Source organism: Culicoides brevitarsis, chromosome 2 (genome assembly GCF_036172545.1).
Source record: "Culicoides brevitarsis isolate CSIRO-B50_1 chromosome 2, AGI_CSIRO_Cbre_v1, whole genome shotgun sequence".
Classification (NCBI taxonomy): domain Eukaryota; kingdom Metazoa; phylum Arthropoda; class Insecta; order Diptera; family Ceratopogonidae; genus Culicoides; species Culicoides brevitarsis.
In genome coordinates, this window is record NC_087086.1 from 4,434,421 (window position 1) to 4,454,129 (window position 19,709).

At 23.8% G+C, this 19,709-nt stretch overlaps 1 protein-coding gene across 1 annotated transcript in view; it reads right to left on the bottom strand.

Annotated features, from left to right (window-relative positions):
* The window catches only part of LOC134832733 (neural-cadherin), a 180,766-nt gene that overhangs the window by 37,097 nt on the left and 123,960 nt on the right, over positions 1-19,709 (bottom strand). The window contains exon 10 of the mRNA XM_063846864.1: positions 13,000-13,143. Coding sequence (XP_063702934.1) covers positions 13,000-13,143 — 144 coding nt within the window. The remainder of the gene's footprint in view (positions 1-12,999; positions 13,144-19,709) is intronic.

Here is a 19,709-nt window from a genome sequence, read left to right on the forward strand (position 1 = left end):
AAGTTTTCTCATAAAATTTTTGAAAATGTTCACAAAAGCAGAAGATGGAGATAACACAATTTGCCTTTGCACATGAACAATATTCAACTTTAAATTTATCGAATTTTGTTTAATTTTTAGGTAATTTGGCAATTTGGAATGTCAAGTGTTGTTAAGGAAATTAAGTTAAAATATTCATGATGAATTGAACTTTTTGACCTTTACTTGATGAAAAAAAATTTTTTTTTGTATACTATAAAATTTGTTGATTTTGTCCTTTTTTAAGGTAAAGGTTATTATTTTTTACTAAAATTAAATAGAAAATTTTTTGTTAGTGAAATTATTAGTTCTATATAAAAAAATTATTTTTTATAGTTGTGTTAATAATTAATTTTAAATTTTAATTTTAAAATTTAAAATTTTAAAATTTTTATTAAAATTTAAATTTTTAATTAATTAAAAAAATTAATAATTTTAAAATAAAAATTGATAATTTAAAATTTTAAAATATTATTATATAAATTAATTAACATTTTAAATTATCAAATTTTAATTAATTAACATAAATATTGATATTTTTATTTTTCTAAAAAAAAATTAATTTTAATAAATTTTAATTAAAAATATAATTTTAATTTTTTTTAAAATAAATTTTAATTTTAAATTTTACAAATATAATTTTTAATTTTAATTTTAAAACTTCAATTTTTATTTTAAATTTAAAAAATTAAAAAAAATATATATATTTGTGTGCTTCTAAATAATTTAGAAAAATCCTTAATATCATTTGATTCCTTTTAAAATTTTAATTATTTAATCTCCGAATCACCCGTTGCATCCTCAAACAAAACAAAAACCGTTTATTCGGTCACAAAAATTACCATAAATAATCAGATTTGACAAAAACGAAAAAAAAACTTAATTTGTATATTTCCATTTTTTTTTTCGTTTCTTCCTCATCTCACACAAAATTATTTAACACGTATTTAGATCGTTCGTTTTATGTTTCGTACATCTCCTCCATCATCATCCAAAAAATTAGAAGGGTTTAGCGAAATGTCAGAGTTTGTTTAGGCGTGACTAGGCATAAGAAACGTGATAATAATTTTTCATCATCATCATCTAACAAAAAAAAAAAAAAAAAAGAAAAACGAAAATTTCTTTCAACACACTTTTTTGTCATTTCATCAAGGACATCGTCAATTAGCTGAAATGTCTCACTCATGATTTTTTGAAAAAAAAACCAAGAAAAAAAGAGACGTCAAAAAATTAGTGAAATTGAAAACGTGTTGGCTTACAAAAGCTCACAAAAATCCTTTCTCGTGTTAAATTTTTTTTTGTCAGATAAAAAAAAAAGTTTTCCACGAAAATCTCGTTCTCTCGTGTTTTTTTTTGAGAGTTTTTGAATTGCGACGAAAAATTTGCATGATAAATTACGATTACAACTCATCTTTTTTGTAGCGTTTTTTTGAGCAGGTGCTAACAGGATAAAAGGCTTGATACGCTTAATTTTGCGGCGAAACAAGGTAAATGTTGTTGCCGTACCGAGGATATTAATTTAAGGCAACGCGAATCTATAAGAGATAATGGCACGCCGAAAAAGGTCTTTTCCCGAAATAAAAAAAAACATTTTTTGTTTTGTTAATTTTTTTTTGTGTGTGTGCCGCACATTTATCTCATATTTTACTTGAATTTACGTAGCTTTTGTTTTTCTCTTTTTTTCCTCTTTTTAGATAATATTTTATTAATTTGGTAGCGTCTTTGACGTCTTCTTTGTCTTTGTGAGAAAACCTTTTTTTTCTTTCCTTTATTTCATTTAATATTACATTAAAGTGCGTTTTTGCCTCGCGACAAAGACAGAGAAATTTTTCGAAAAAATCTTTTGTTTTTTGCACTTAATTGATGAAAAAAGCCTTCTTTGATCTTGTAAAGTTTTAAAGCGCGGCATTTTTCGTACAAATTGATAAACTTTCGCGAAAGTAGGTCAAGTATCGTCATTATTTCGATGTTTCGAGTGACGAGGCACGATGATCGGTAATCACAAAGAACGTGTTCAATGTGCAAATAAATATTTAGAGAGAGAGATAAAATACGGCGTCAGTTCATTATTTGGAAAATTGTAGTAAAACTCATTAATTTTCACGTGTAGTGCCTTTCTTTAATGCTTTCACGTGAATTTAGTTATTTTAGAGGAAATCGAAGCGTTTTTCGAAACGCGAGTACAAAAGATGCGATAATTAATGCATTTTACATCGACAAAATGCAAAACAGGCAGCAATTCAATTCATGGCGTTATTTATTTAGCTTTGATATCTGAAACTGTAAATATAGTAGGAGATTTAATCACGAATTTGGAAGGATTGATTTTTGTGTTAAAATTATTTTTTTTAAATAATTTAATTTAATTTAAAAAATTAAATAATAAAATAATTTTCATTAATTAAATTTAATTTAAAAAAAAAATAATTTTAATTAAAAATTTAATTTTTTTTCATTTAACAAAAATTAAAAAATATTTTAATTGACAGAATTATTAATTTTCAAAAAATTATTTTTTTTTAATTTTTGATTTTTTTGATAAAATAATTTTTAATTAAATTAATTATTTTTATAAAAAAAAATATACTTTTTTTTATTAATTAAAATAAAAATTAAGGAAAAAAAAAATAAAATAATAAGTAAAATTAAGTAAAATTAATTAAATTTATATTTTATTTTCGCAAATTTAAAAATTATTTAAAATTGAAGTTTAAAATTTTATTAAAAACAAATGTACCTAATGAAGATTTTTTGAAAATTAATTAAAAAAATAAAGGTTAAATAAAATAAAAAAAATAAGTTTAAAATAAATGTTATAATTTCACAAATTATAAAGGAAATAAATAATTTAATAATTAATTCAAATAAAAAAAAATAAATGAATATATTTTTTTATTTAAAAAATAAAAATTTTATAATTTTTTTTTATTTATTTCTTTTAATTTTAATTTAATTAAAAAATATTTTCATTAAATTTTAAATTGCAAAGTTAAAGTTTAATTAATTTTTTAATTTTTAATCTAAATTTTCTAAAAATAAAAAAAAAATTAACAAAAATTTGCTTCCAAAAGCTAAACTTTAATCCCATAAAACTTCATTCCTTTTAAAAATTCCAAAAATCTGTCAAATCCTAATGGAAATCCCTCACTTTTCAACCCTATTTTACGCTAAAAACATTTCCTGTGACAATTTTTTTTTACAAAACAACTAATTATTTATCATGAAATACCACAGGACATAAGTGCACATTATAAACTGATAAATCATTAGCGTTTACCTTTTAACGGTACATTGTTCGGCTACATGTAATAAAGTAGAACAACATTATTAGGCTACCGCATGGAAACTCATGCTTCACTAAAATTATGGTTGATGTTCACTGAAGGCTTAAATTAGTATTTTTAGATGCAATCAATGGATTTTACGTACTGAACTGTGTTTGAACATGAAAAAATTAGAGCAAGCGAGATAGATAGACCATCAAGTTTTAGAATTTTGCGTACATTGGTTGTTTTTCCCTTTTTTCGTGTATCGAGGAGTGTATCGATGTAGTTTTCAGGCAAAATTGAATATTTGATTGTGGTACCTTTGGTGCTAATACATGAACTGTAAAATTAATGACTGTAATTTGCTGTTCGCATTACGAAAGAGGTTTTTAAGCCACTGTGAGCCCAACTAAAATTTACGGCATGGCAAACAGGCAGTTGAAATGTATCGTGGTCTCAAACGAGATTTAATCAATCTTGTTGAGTACTCGTCGTCGTCGTCGTTCGGCATCGCATGGAAAGTAAATTTGCGGTTTGTGTTCGAAAATTGTTTCGAAATTATTATTAAATAATTTTGCAACACGACTTTTAGTTTTTAGAATTTTTTTTTCTCTGCCGGATTATCCTTCATAATAAAACCCATTAAACTGGCTTCAAATAAATAAAAAATTTAAAAAGTTTTGCTGTTTAAAAAAAAAAAAATGGTCGGGAATTTATTTGTACACTGTGCATTATGTGTGAAAAGTGAGATAAAATTTTCGTTGTGCCTTTAATAGTCTTTTATTTTATTGCCACATGAGCAATACTATTACTTTTATATTTATTACACGAGAAGCCGCCGCAAAACTTAACCAAACACACAGAAAAGCTGGAAAATTGTGTGCGCGCGTGTTTCCTCGATGCGATGCAATACAATGCAAGGAAAACCAAAAAATTATGTTCCTTTCTCTACTTAAATAGCCACTACTTTTATCATCAAGTTGAAAAGCTGCTTTTTCTCTGTGTGTGGCTTAAATAAATGCAAGCCATAGAGAAGCCATTTATTATGTGCCTTTAGCGATTTTTTAGTTTTTTTTTTGGTTTGTTCTCGGATAAATGCATGAACAATAAGTAAGAAAATTATTTTTCATTTACATAAGTACATAAAATCTGAGAAAGTTTTTGTTGGGATTTTGAGGTAAATTGTTCAGGAAGTGAAAGTTTTTGGTTTTCGGAGAAGGAGATTATTATTTTTTTATAAAAGCCTTAAGCGGTAAAGTCGTTTTTGAGTTTTCGATTTTTATTTTTTTTTTCAATTTTATTTATTTTTTTTAATTTATAATAATTTGCCGTTAAAAAAAAAATTAAAATTTTGAAATTTTTTTATAAAATAAAATTTATGTCAATTTGTTATTTTTTTAATTTATTATTTAATTATTTTTAAATTATTTTATTTATTTAATTAATTATTTTATTTTTTAAAATTATATTTAATTATTTTTTAAAATTGAATAATATTTTATTCTTAATTTTTTAAAATTGTTTTTTTTTTAAATTAAATTTGTTAAAAAATTAATAATTATTTTTTCTTCATTCTATTTTAAGGTTAAAAAGAAGAACAATTTAAATTAATTAATTATTTATTAAAAATTTAATTTAATTATTTTTTAAATTTTTTTTTTTAATTTTAAAAATTTAATTTCAAAAAATTAATTTTTTTATTTAATTGAAAAATTAATTTTTAACTTTAATTAATTAAAAATTTAATTTAATTAGAATAAAAAAAAATTATAATAATTTTTAATTTCTAAAAATTCTTAATTAAAAAAATTAATTAATTTGAATTCTTATTAAAATAATTGCTTATTAATTTTTTTAATGAGAATTCAAATTAATTAATTTTTTTAATTTTAATATTTTTTTATTAATTGAGAATTTTTAGAAATTAATTTTTGAAAATAAATTGAATAAAAATATTTAAGTTTTGTATAAATTAAAAAAATTATCAAACAAGCCCCTTTAATTATGCAAAAAATATTTCATCAAAACTCAAGAACGTCTTTACCGCTTTAACGACCTTTTTAGCAGAAGAGCAACTTTTTCATAAATTTCCGTTAATTTGCATTTCGCGCCATTGTAAGCAATTTTTTGACCAAAACTACTCTCTCTTGTATTCTTTATTTTTTTTTGTGAATTGCTCTTCTGGTCGTCAATTGCGTTTTTTTTTAACTTTTTTTTCTCGCTCGAAGCACCAAAAATTTATCTGCGTTCAAATGAAATAAACTACACTTGATGATGAGGATGAAGTTCAACTCGAATGAAACCACAAAAGCTGTCCATGACGAAAAAAAAAATTGAAAGGAATTTCGAAACGAGATGAAACGTGAAAAGAAGTGAATGCTTTATCATCATGAGCATCAACATCATTTTTTTTTCGTTGCAATTTTGTATTTATTTATCTTTTTGTGTGTCTCTGAAAGCGTAATCCTCCAACAAAGTTGAGCACAAATAATCGCTGCGAGCTGTTTGAATGTCCAATTCGTATCTCTCTTCGTTTTCTTTTGTTCCATTTTTAATCAATGCCCACGAAATGCACCCCAAGAGAAAGTTGCCAAAGCACACAAACAGTTTGCGAGTAATTAAAACATCGAGTCTCTCTCGTCTCAGTCGTTGATCAACAATCAATTCGTTCTCTGGCTCCCGGCAAAAAATAGACAAAAATATGATTTGTTTCGATTTTTTTTGTCTTTTTTTTTGAGATTCTCGCCGCAAGCTACTGACCAAAGAACGACAAAAAAAAATCGCAACATCGGTACGCGAATAATGATGATTATTGTACCAAAAAAAAAAAAAAAAATTGCGAACCTTTTGAAAGGATACAAGTTTTATTATTCAATTTTGTACGCAACTTGTACGGCATGCGAATGATTGTTATTTTTTTTTTTGCGCGGCGTTTGTGGAAAAAAAAATGTTGAAACGAGAGGAACAAAAGGCCCTCAATTGTATAAACGGTCTGCATTGATTTATTGATGTAGAAATAAAGCATCAAGAAAGGAGCAGAAAAAAAATCAGACACAAAAAAATACAACACGAATGAACACCTGAATATAAAAGAGAATTATTTACTGCTGATGGCATTGTTTTCATTCGGTCTCAGTGCGTTGGTTGTTGTCAGTTGAGTTTTTTTTTTTTAAATAACAAAGTGTTTTGTGTTTTTCATGCTGCGTGCGCCTCGACTGAAGCAATCATCGATTAACATTGATTTGGCAGCATGCTGAGAATATTAGATGTAACATGATCGGTTTTTTAATAATTCAAATTGTTTTAGAAATAGATGCCATTTTTTAGCGCTTGAATAATTAGAACAAATTTATTTCCGACTGCTAATGAGCTCAAGTGATTTATTTATGGGAGAAAAAGAGTAAATTACAGGGCGTCTCCATTATTCAGAAGATAAATGAGAGGCGATCTTTCATTAAGCAGTTTGAGGATCTTAAGGTAGGGGGCGCTTTGGATATTAAATTTTCATTTGAGGTTAGGTCTTATGGTTTTTTTTTATTTTTATACAAAAGAAAATAAATTTTAATTTATATTAAATTTCTCTGCAAAATAATTTTTACATTTCAAATTTTAAAAAATTTATCTAATTAATTAAAATAATTAATTTCAAATATTTTATAAATATTATTAAAATATTTCATTTTAAAAAATTAAATAAATTAATTAAATGGATAAAAAAAATCAAATAATATCATGCAAAAATATCTTTTTAAAAAATTATTTTACATTATAATTATTATTTAATTTTTTTAATAATTATTTTTTTTTAGATTTTTACAAATTTTTAAATAAAAAAATTTCTTGAATTATTTAAAATTTTTTTTTAAAATTTTTAATTTTTTTATGAATTTTTGAAAAAAAATTGATCGAAAATTAGCAAACTAAATTCAATTTACTAAAATAAATCCTCAAAGTTAATTAACATAATATCTTATAAACATCTTAGTCTAAATATTAAATAAACTTCAACGTATTTTCATCAAATTCTAATAAACTACAATTTAAAATTTCTCTGATTCGAATTCAAGACAAATTTATTTAGAAATATCAAATAACTTGAAATAGATACGATCCAGACAGATTCTCAAACAACTTTTATTATTATTAAAATTTCATATTACAAATATTCTGAAATTGAAGAAAATGACAGGAAATGGAATTTAGTTCTCGATAAATCTCATCTCAAATACAAAATAAATGCATCAGTAAACAAGCAAATAAATTCTTAATATAAATTTTGAAATATCGTTCCTGATTTCATTTCCTGTTAATTTAAATCTCTTAACATTGTTTCTTTAAATATTAAGTCTTCGCTTACAAATTTGGGTTAAAAACGTGATTGAACTTGTGAAAAGGGTGAAGCAATGAACCGTAAATCAGCTTGTTTCAGGATTTTACGGTGCTTAGTCGTTATCGATATCTGTCAGTCATTTTCAGTTTGATTGAAAGTTTGATGAAAATTTATTCTTGTCATTTTTTTTGTCTCTTTTGGACCAACAGGTGTCATCATTTCCGTTTTTGTTAGAAATGCGTGACGAAAAATAAAAAAGGCGTTTTTAAAAGTATTAAATTTTCACCTCAAAAAGTGTCATTATGCGCATTTCATTATCAAACTTTTTTTTCCTGCTATTTACATTTTTATTTTTTTTTATAAATGAATAAAAATGTACTTGTTTAAAATTCAAAAGTGCATGCAAGCATAAATAAAATATGATTGCTCGAAATGGAATCATAAAAATTTATGAAATGAACATTTTTTCATACAAATTTCGTGCAAACTTTTTTTTTTGTGTGTATTTAAAATTTTTGGGATGGGATCCAATTAACTTTTTTCTCGGAAAAAGTTACATTATGTCAAACAAAAACCACACGCAAGGTGTTGAATGTGAGTTGGATAGACTAATGCTGTTTTTGATAAGAGCCACACATACACAAAAAAGGAAACTAATTTCAATAATGGACTTTTGATTAGGATACTTTTTCATTTGCAAAGCAACATCACATTTAAATTAGAAATGGAAACCATTAGAAACATGAAGTTGAGCAACAACAAGTGAGCAGCAATCATTTATCCATACATCACAGAAGTTGCTTCGTGTTTTTTTTTCTCCAAAAAGAGGAAAATTTTTCGTAATTTACGTGTGAGTTTTGCTTCTGTTTAAAAATTAAATTGGGAAACAAACAAAGTTTTTGTGTGTAAAGTGTGTAATTTTTACCGCATTTTGTAGCATTTTCTCTCTTTTTTCTCGAAAATTGGACATAATTTGTACATTTTATAAATACAATCAATGTCTTCGTTTTTATTCATGAGCCTTCGAGAAACTTTGTCTTTGGTTTCAATTCACTTTTTTACTCCTCGTTATGTCATAATTTATTATTTATTAAACATTCACTTGGACTTGGCTTGGCTTTGTATTCTTCTTCGGTGCCATGAAGTCAAGTTGAATGTATAAATTTGTTAAATTGAATGTGAATTAAGTAGAGAAGTTGGTTAGGAACAGGTGTCTTTGTATTTTTTTGCCTTTTATATATTTTCATTTTATATATTCATTTGAAATTTCTAAAAATATAGAAAAATAAAATTTTTCCCGCCATTTTTTGTTTTGACATAAATTTGGGCGGGAAAAGATCATAAGTTGTATCTTTGACATCCAGATGGCGCTGAATTTTTAAAATTATTTTTTATTTAAAAAAATTTTTTTTTATTAATAAATTTTTTTTATTAATATTAATTTAATTTATTTAATTAATTAATAATTTAAATTTATTATTTTATAATTTAAATTTTATTTATTAACCTTTTGAGTTTATATCAGAAATTTAATATTTTCTGTATTAAATATTTAATTTCCTGTCAACTTAATTTTTTTTCATTATAAAAAATTTTAATCTACATTTTTTTCAACACGCTCAGTTTAACCAATTTCCAACTTATTCGGACTTTAATAGTTTAACGTCATTAATTTTATATTAAAATGTAAAGTAGAGAAAATTAGCTTCAGTCATCGTTGTAGAACTCTTCTTATCTTTATGATGCACTTAACGTTTCACTATTAATAGACTCACACTTTTCTCTGCTCTAACGTTTTGAATGACGGACAGAAAAAAAAAATGTTAAAAAAACTTTTTTCATTTTATTTAAATTAAAAGTCAACTTTTTTCATCAATGAAGTGGTGTAAGCATTATTAAAAAGTTAAATACACGAGGGATGGAGACTTGGAGATGCGACGATGTTTATCATTAAAAATGTATCAAAAGGGCTTTTCTTCTATGAATTTTTTTTTTAATGTCAAAATTTTTTTTCAAGGCAATGTCTGACATTCAACATTATTTTGGCTTATTATATCAATCAAGGGAAAATTGTTTTCTTTTTTCTACGAAATTGATGCTTTTGGCGAATTATTTGACGATTGCATGTCAGAAACAGATATTCGATAAACAGAATGAAAGACACCTGATGCACTCAGCTGGGTTCGATTTTTTAATTTAATTTGTTGAACAGTTTATTTATTTCTAAAAATTTGAGCGAAATATTTTTTTCCGTTGAATTTTCTATTGTATTGTTTATTTGTTAATTAAATCAATGAACAAATTTACGTCTGTTATTGGCATCAATATTTTTCTCTTTTTACATCCGATGCGGTGTCGTTTGTTATTGAGCGAAGAGGGCGCATGAATAGACCTAATGCTGAATTGAAATTAGGGATGATAAAAAAAATTATTTTATTTTTTTGGGATAAAAATTTAAATAAATTATTGAAATTTAATTTTTTATAAAAAAAAAATAATAAAATTTAAAATTAACAAAATTAATTTAAATTATTAAATTAATTAAAATTATTGAAATCAACAAAAATAAATTAAATTTTTAATTTATTTTTAATTTAATTAATTTTATTAAAATATTTTATTTTATTAAAATAAAGAAAAAATAATTTTTTTTTAAATTTATTTTAAATAAACCTGAAAAATTTTTAAAAATATATCCTGTTAAATTTAAATAAATTTAATTTAAAAATTTAGAAAATTTTTTAAATTAAAATTTACAAAAATGTGAAAAAAATAACTCCTAAAAGTATGCAATAATTAAAAAAAAAATCAAAACTCAAGAACGACTTTACCGCTGCGGATTTTATTTCAAGAGAAATTTGAGAAAATAATTTTATTCTTTTGATGAAAAGTAAACTTTGAATAATTTTACTAAATAAAATGTAATAAATTTATAATTCATCATGAAGTATAATTTTGAGCAGTATAGTCGTTCTTGAGTTTTAATTTTTAAAAATTTTTTAAAAATTAAAAATTATTGCATACTTTCAGGATTTAAAAAATTTTTCTCTTTTTTTGTTAATTTTAAATTAAAAAAATATTCTGAAAATTTTATATATTTTAAAATGAATTTAATTTCATTAAATATTTAAAAAAATTATTTTAAATTTATTTAAAATTTTATTCCAATAATTATAATAAAAAATTTTTATTTTGAAGAATAATTTTAATAATTTAAAAAAAATAAATATTTTTTTATTCCGTCACCCCTCGATCGAAAAAAAAATCTAAAACCGATTTTCCATAACATATGCGATCGTTTTGTACAAATTCAATTTATTCATAACCTTTCTCTCGTTCCTTCAATGTACTACATCTGTAGTATTTATGTACTTTTATCATCATAATAATACGTTTTTTTTGTGTGTGTGTGTGAATAAAAATGGAATAAATTGCGGCGGTAAATACACTTGCCCTGTTCTTCAACAATTTTCAGAGTGTTTAAAAAATATAAAATGTAAACGTAAAAATATTACAATGGAGTGTGTGCTTTGGCGGCGGCGGCAGCGTCGGCACAAAAGAGAGTTCAACACGAACGAAGAAAAATAAACCGCAAAATATATTTTTGCACCTTTCATGGGTAACATTTTCAATAAATGTTTTACGAAGAGCTCTACGCAGCAGCGGCAGCAACACAAAAAGGAAGACGAACGATGAGAGAGAGCAATAAGAGGAAATAATGTTATGTTCAAGTGCTAAATTTAATTTACTTGAGCTTTTCACAATGTCATTTCACTTTACTTTTCCACTTCGTTTTCTTTTCATTTCGTTCGTTTGCGAGTAAATCTACTGATTTGCCTTAAAATTTGTTGGTTCTTGTAAAAATTGACAGTTTAAAATATTTGTGAAACCACAAACATATATTACTTCCCAACATAATGAACTCTTATTTCCTCAAAGCTCGTAAAACGAGAGCTACTCAATGCTCATAAATAGGAATTTGCATCTAGTTGTATTTTTATCAACTTTTCTGCAGATGAGGCAGTAAAATGTTTATTGATGGAATTTGTCAAGAGCTCAGTCCAACTAATCGATCTATCTGTATGTATTTTTGTAAATCGATAGATTTTGTGCCTCATTGAAAATTTATGCTTTTTTTCTTTCTCTTTACAAAAGCCTCCTCCCCCATATTAAGTGCATGCCATATATTTTCCTTTAAAAGGATAACATCTAAGGTGATTGAAAATACTTTATTATCGTTCATCTATTTGAGAATTCTTTAGCTTCTTTTACGGAGAAACCTTGCAAAGTAAACGATGTTTTTCTTCTGCAGCAGAAAGAAAAAAGAAGAAGAAGTCGCAATATTTATCGCATTGCATGGAACAAGGGGAGGAATACCTTCAGGAAAAAAAAATAAAGGTAAACGACACACTTACAAATGAAGAGTCTCTTGTATGTTTGTGTCTCGAGTCTCACAACATTTACCTAAATTGATTCGATTTACACGTAATTTTATCTTGCTCCTTTTTGCTGAATGCACCAAAGCAAATTACGGGACAGGAAATGTTGCGATAATTGAATGAATGTCGTTTCGAGTGATTGGCTAACGGAGCAGTTTATCGGTCATTACCGATCAATTTCCATTGAATTTTTTATTCATATTGAAATTTTTATGGTAAAAAAAATTCACAGATTTGTAATTTATATGACAATAAAAAAATAATAAAATAAAAAAATAAATTTAGTGTTAAATTATTTTTAAAATAAAAAAAATATTTTTATTTAAAAATATTTAAAATATTTTTAATAATTTTACAAAAAAATAATTTTTAAATTTTATATTTTAATATTTTTTTTTATTTTTAAAAATAATTTGAATTTTAATACAATCTTATAAAGTTTAATTTTTTTTTATTAAATTTTTTATTTTCAAATTATGTAAATTTTCGATAAAAGTAATTAAATTAAAAAATAAATAAAGAAATTATTAAATTTAATAAAAAAAATTATGTTTAATTCAAATTTTTGTTTTTAATTAAATTTTGTAAAAAAATGATTTTTAATTTTTATTAAAAAAAAATATTTTTTTAATTTTAATTTATTTAATTTTTTTTTTAAATTTTGATTTAATTTATAAAATTTAAATTTTATTTAATTTTTTTAATTTTTAATTTTTTTAAATATTATTTTTAATTTTTTTTAATTCTAATTTTATTTTAATTTAAATTTTATTAATTTTTTAAATAATTTTTAAATTTGAATTATTTAATTTATTTTAAATTATTTAATTTTATTATTTATAAAGTTAATTTTATTATAAAAAAAATAAAAAATTCTGTGAAAATTTTTACCATAAAAATTTCAAACGGGTAAAAAAATATAAAAAAATATTTTTTGGGTACTTACATTCATCGTGATCCTTTGCAGTGACTGTCAATACTGTATGCTGAATATCCTCGTTCTCGTCGACTTCTGCTTCGTACAATGCCTTGTCAAAATACGGAGGATTGTCGTTCTTATCAGCAATGCCAATACGGATGAATTTTGTGACTGAAAATTATGAGAAACGATTAAAAATTTAATACAACAAAATTTATCAATTTTTTTTGGCTTCATTTTAGACTTTGAACGCGAAAACGTGAGCAACAGTTATTCGAAAGGGAAGCGTAAACAACGTTCAGGCGTCAGGTGATTGACCGTGATCCGTTCGTAACTCGGGATTTTAAATAATAAATGTCGTGCTGCGCGAGAGAAAAAGGCAATGAAAAAATGTTACCTGCCTGAAAAAGCTTAAAAATGTATTAAAACAACAACAACAACAAGGATGGAAAAAATATCCATATTGTTGCAATTTGATGCCAATATCAATTACTTGCAGGTGCTGCGATGCAGTAGTATTTTTATAGAAAAAAAAAATCTAATGCTGAAATTTATTGAAAAACATTTAAATAGATTTTCCGACTTTTTTTTTTGTTGTTTCGTTCAAATCCGGACGACATGATGATCATATGCCATACAACGCGAGGTCGAAGCCATTCATCAACATTAGATGTACATTTTTCAGAGGAGATTAGAATTCTGCACGAATTCTGTTCAAATTAATGACATCTGCAATCAATTTTTAGCGAAGCCAACAACAACAAGATGGATTGGACACAATTTTTTCATAATAAATTTTATATTGACTGAAGTGCAGTAGCTGCGACAATGTATGGGTAGCGACGAGGAGAAACGATGGGAAAATTAAAGGAAATACAGTTGAGGTCGGAAATGGATAATAAATAACTCGGAAAATTTATTTATTTACACATAAAGCGTAATAACGTCTCGCAGAAGCATAAAAAATTGTGCAGCATGCAATAAACAGGTTGTTGTCAGACAACGAGATAGACACAAGCACTGTTATTGTGCTGTAAGGAACAGAGTCGCATCATCAGTAAATAATATTAAAAAATATTACAACAATAACAGGAATATTAAAATAATAAAAATGTACAAAAAATAAATATAAAAGGAATAATAACAGCATTATGGCGCGTCTTTCTCTCTCTCTCGGTGCATTATTAATGTACTTTATTTATGACAACTTCACATTCAACTTTTTTTTTGTGAAAGTCTGTTTTATTTGCATTTACAGGTTTTTGTAAGAGAAAATTTTTGATTTTGGTTTTAATAAATTTTTAAAAGATTTAAAAAGATATTAAAAGCCATCTTGCGGTGAAATCCGGAACTTTGATGATCTATACAATATAATTTAAATTGTTGTTAAGATCATTAAAGTTCCCGTTTTTACCACAAGATGGAGTTTTTAAGAAATTTAAATTTTAAAATTTTACCTCAAGTTGATTTTAAATTTCAAATTGAGCTAAAATTGACAAAATCTTAAAAAGATTTATTTTGAATTAATTTTAATTTTTTTTAAACTATAGTTTTAAACGTTTTTAAATTAATTTAATAATTTAATTTAATTTAATTTAAGTTAATATCATTCTTTAATTTACAAAAAATTTTTAGCATTAATTTCAATTATATTTAAAAAATTATATATTTATTATTATTATTTTTTTTGTTGATTAAAAACTTCTTATATTGAGATAATTATTTACAAAAAAAAAAAAAAAAAAAAAAAAAAAATATTAATAAAAATTTTCGGTTTACTTTTTCAAGGTAAAAAATTCTTTAGCATTAATTTTATTTAACTTTAAAAAATATTTAAATTATAAAAAAATAAATAAAAATTAATTAAAAAAATTAATTAAATAAATTAATATTAGATTTTTGTTGATTAAAATCTTTTTGAATTAATTTAAAATAATTATTTTTTTACGGAAAAAAATATACAAAATTTTTCAGTTTTATTTTTTAATAAAATTATCTGAATTAATGAAAGAAATTTAAAAAATGATGCCCTCTGGTTGCAAAAGATGGAATTTCATTGATCTCAGTAACAAAATAAAAGAATTTTAAAAAAATAATTCTTTTAAATATTTAAAAAATTGAAAAAATGACAATATCACAAATTTATCACTTTCGCTAATTCAACTTTCACTCCTTTTATACCTACAATTTTTTAATAATTTAAAAGCTTTCGAAATTTATCATGAATTTTCTCACAACCTGTCTCTCTTTTTCGTTTTAATTTTTTTTTCTGTAGAATATTAAAGATGAACCATTATCGCCGCACGTTCGCTTCATTTGTTTGTCGATGTTGCTCTCAAACATTTCCATTAACTTCCTTCCTGTTTCAATCGGATACGCATGATGTTGCGCTGCTGTACAAACTCACACAATCTTTGCGAGAAGTACATTAAATAAACACATTAATAATGAAATAAATGATAATAGGTTATGTCGTCATCCATATATATACGAAAATTCGCAAATCCCGAATGCGCACAAAAAAAAATTGTATTTTATTATAATAAATGAATGAAATTAAAGAAGAATAAAATCGATGCAAATATTATTAAGTGGTAAGTGGATTATATGTTTTAAAAGCATATCGTTAGTGTGGTTTTTTTTTATGGAAAACAGCAAAAAAATGTATTTGGGGTACTTTAACATGAGATTTATTTTTCAATAAATTTTCCAGTTAATTCAGTTGTTGTCGTAAATGCGTGTTTTTGTTGTGGCTTCAATTGAAATAGAAAAAAATCTCTGAAATTGAAACCCAAAACTGAACAATTAGGCTTCAAGTTAATTAAAATTGTCAAAAAAGGCTCGAAATTCATTTCCGACAAATTTTATACGAAAATTAAATGAGTTCCTCTGCCATTAAAAACTAGGTAATTATTTCTTTTTTTGCATGTCCAGCAAATATGTGTGTGTGTGGATAAACAACAGGCCATAGTTGATTCAAAATATTGTTATAACAACAAAGTTTTTTCCCCGTTGTGGGACTGTGTCTACAACATAATAGTAATTGGTATGCCAAATGCATGCATGAGACAGCACAAAAAACTAATATAATTATGAAACTTAAATAAACACTGTTGCGTTTTGCGTTTCAAACGGGGAACGAGTTGGCGAGATGCAGCAGCAGCAGAGAGACGTTAACATTTACAAATGTCATGCGAGACATGCGAGGCGACGAACGAGCTTTTGGAAAATTAAGACTATTAGCGTCAGTCCTGGTTTAGGTTTTTTTCTCATTCGGGAGACTCGTTGAGATAAAATGAGGTAAGTTTTAAATTTTTTTCGAAAAAAAAATAGTTTTAAAAATTTAATTATTATTCCTGAAGCAAAAATTTTTAGTTTTAAAATTATTTTCTTTAAAAATATTTTTTAAATTCATTCTTGATTTTTTTTGTAATATTTTTCAATCAATCCTAATTTAAAAAAAATATTAGCGAAAAAATGTATTTGTTCAGTTTTAAATTAAATTTAAAAAAAATTAAAAATTTTTAAATTAATAATTGAATAAATTATTAAATTATTAAAAAGTTTTAATTTTTTTAATATTCTTGAATTAAATAAAATTCAAAATTTTTAAAATATTTTATTAATTTTAGTTAATTCCCGGAATTTTTTTTAAATTAAAACTTAAAATATTTTTTTTTTATTTTTATTAAATATATTTATGCATTTTTTTTTTTTTATTATTTATTTAAAAAAAATATAGAATAAAAAAACTGAACAATAAAATATAATTAAAAAATAAAATTAAATAAAAATATAATAAAATAAAATCAAAAATAAAATAAAACAAAAAAAATAAAAATAAAATAAAATAAATTTTTAACAACTTTTTTTTTTAAAATAAATCAACATTAAATTAAATAAAATAAAGAAAAATTAAAAAAAAATCTTTTCAAAAAATTAATTTATTTTTATTTTCAAAAATTTAATTATTTCTTTACTTTTGTTTAGATTTAAAAAATTATTAAATTTTTGTAAATTTTAAAATTTCATCAAAGTAAATAAATATTTGTAAAAAAAATAATTAAATATTAAATTGGAAAAATTTAATATTTTTTTTTTTATTAAAGCAAAAGTAAAATTAATGAATTTTCAACCCTCTGCGTTTTCCGTGAATTAAAAAAAAAAAAAAAAAAAAAAAAAACGAATTAAGTTCGCTTAGTAGGTCAGTGCAAGAGCAACAACAAAGTAAGCTCAAAAATTTTAATTTGTTTGAAGATTTTTTGCATATCCTCGCATATTTTTCTCGCTCGCAATCCGAAACCTCTACAAGTCAGTTTATTGCATATGCACAAATATTATTCCTGTGTACGCCAAAAAATCATAAAACAACAGCAACCGTTATTCAAACACGCAAATAAACAACTATTTATGCGAGAGAGAGAGATTCAAATCTCGCAAAATAACTAATATTTACGTTGCCTTTTTCCGAGAACAATGCAAAAAACTCCGGTCCTATATCAGATCATGATTTGTCTAGTCATAATATTTGTGTTTGTTATTTTCGGTCTGAGGCGTTCGGTTATTCTATGGTCGGGTGTTTTTTCGAAAGCGATACTTTTACTTTATTATAACACACATGCGAGTCGGTATCGCAGGAGAGAAGGCGTCTCTCGTGTTATTTTACACATTGTGCAGGCAATTATCAAGGGATTTTCGTGTTTTTTATGACTTTGTTGCTTTCCGTCTTGCCAGCTTGCGAAGTCCTGAGTCATCAGTAGATGCTTGCAAAATATTTTACATGTTTTTGTTCGTTTCGTTCGTTAATTAGAGAGAATCCTTTTGTTATTTTTTGTTGGTTCTCGGCTCGAGATGAATTGTTTACGAGGGACTTGAAAAGTTATGAAAGTCGTAAATCATAAAAGTAAACAACAACTTTTGGTTCCTACTTTGTGTCATCATGTCAACCAATCGATTTTTCGTCCATGGAAATTTTTATAATTTTTTTTCAGGACTTTTGAACTTTTTTTTTGTTAGTCGAAGATGAACTAAGGAACTTTCTTTTCTTCTATTTTTTCAATTTTTTTTTTGTGGAAAAGGAAATGCACTTATTTCATGTGAAAAAGAGAAAAAAAAACTTACAAATAACACAACTTTTCAATTCAGGATTCTTTTGCGTTTTTTGCTTTGCCTCCAATGTCAGAAAGAACATCTCAAGCATTTATCGTCTCCGTGTTCGTGTGGTAAATAAAACATATGATTTTCGTATGTCGACAAGAAAACTACATTCGACTTTAAATTGAATCGAATGTAGGTCTGACGCAGTAAATGTAAGGATCAAAAGCAGACAACACACACACACAGAAAAAGTTGCAGAAAGAATTTCACTCAGAAGAGTCTCAAAGAGCAAAAAGCCATGAATAGAGAGAGAGAGAGTAACAACAAAAATACGTGCAAGAAAAAAATTTTCCTCTTTTTCCTTTTCCTGTCAAAAAGTAGCATGCACACGCCTTTAAATACCAAACCAATTGTACAGCTCGACGTTTTTTTCTATCAAACACAGAGATCTAACACACATCATCCCGAAACATATGTTCATACGTGCCTTTTTAATGCATTTATTTCTCTCGTATGAGCGAGTATTAAATTATATTGAAAACTATCTAGATTAGCAGCAGCCAGAAACTCGAACATAACATGGTTTACTGGAATTTGTCTACGAGCTACGAACTAAAAAAAAAATATATTTGAAATGAAACTTATTCACCTTTAACATACTACGTGATTAATATAATAGAAATTTCTCTCTTTTATGCATCGAGGCACACAAAAGTTGTTTACTTTGATTTTAGATGAGGGAATTTTTTTTTGGGAGGTATTAGAGGAGAAATAAAAGGAATGAAATTTTTACTGATTTTGTGTTGAAGGATTTTTGCCGTTTTTATTGCTTTATTTTTCTAAAATAGAAAAAAAGAATGAAAAATCAAATGCACTTTATTTATTTAATCAATTTTGAATAGGATGACTCGTTTAATTCAAAGAAAAAAATTGTTAAAAAAATTTATTTAAATTTATTATTTTGAATTAATAATTTTAAATAAAATTTTTTAATATATTGAATATTTTTAAATTCTTAAAAAAAATATAATTTAACAAATTTTTACGAATATGTAATTTTTATAAATTTTTTCATAAAATAATTTTTATTTTTTTGTAAAAAAATATTTTTTTTTACCTTCGATTAAATTTTTAATGATATTTTTTTTAATAATATTTATTTCTTAAATTTAATATTTCATTTTTAATATTTTTAGTATAAAAAATATTTTTTTTTTAAATTTATCATATTTTTTCAAAAATTTGCTTATAAATTATTATTATAAAAATTATACAAAAAATTATTTTTAAAAAATTGTAATTTTTTTTAAATTTTTTTAAACATAAATGTATTTATAAAAACAATTTTTATGTTTTTTAGATATAAAAATTTTAAAATATATATTTTTTTGCATTTATTTTGAAAATAATTTTTTACAAAAAAAAAAAAAAAAAAAATACTTAAATAAATAAATTTAATTTAATATTTTTAAAGATATTTAAACATTTAATTTAATTTAGTTAAAGTAACATTTTATTTTTTTTCAAATTTAAAATTTTAAAAAATGTAAAATTAAATTTTATTTATTTAATTTTTTTAATTTAATTTAGGTATAATTTTAATTAAAGATAAAATTATTTTCAAATTTTTAGAGACTTGA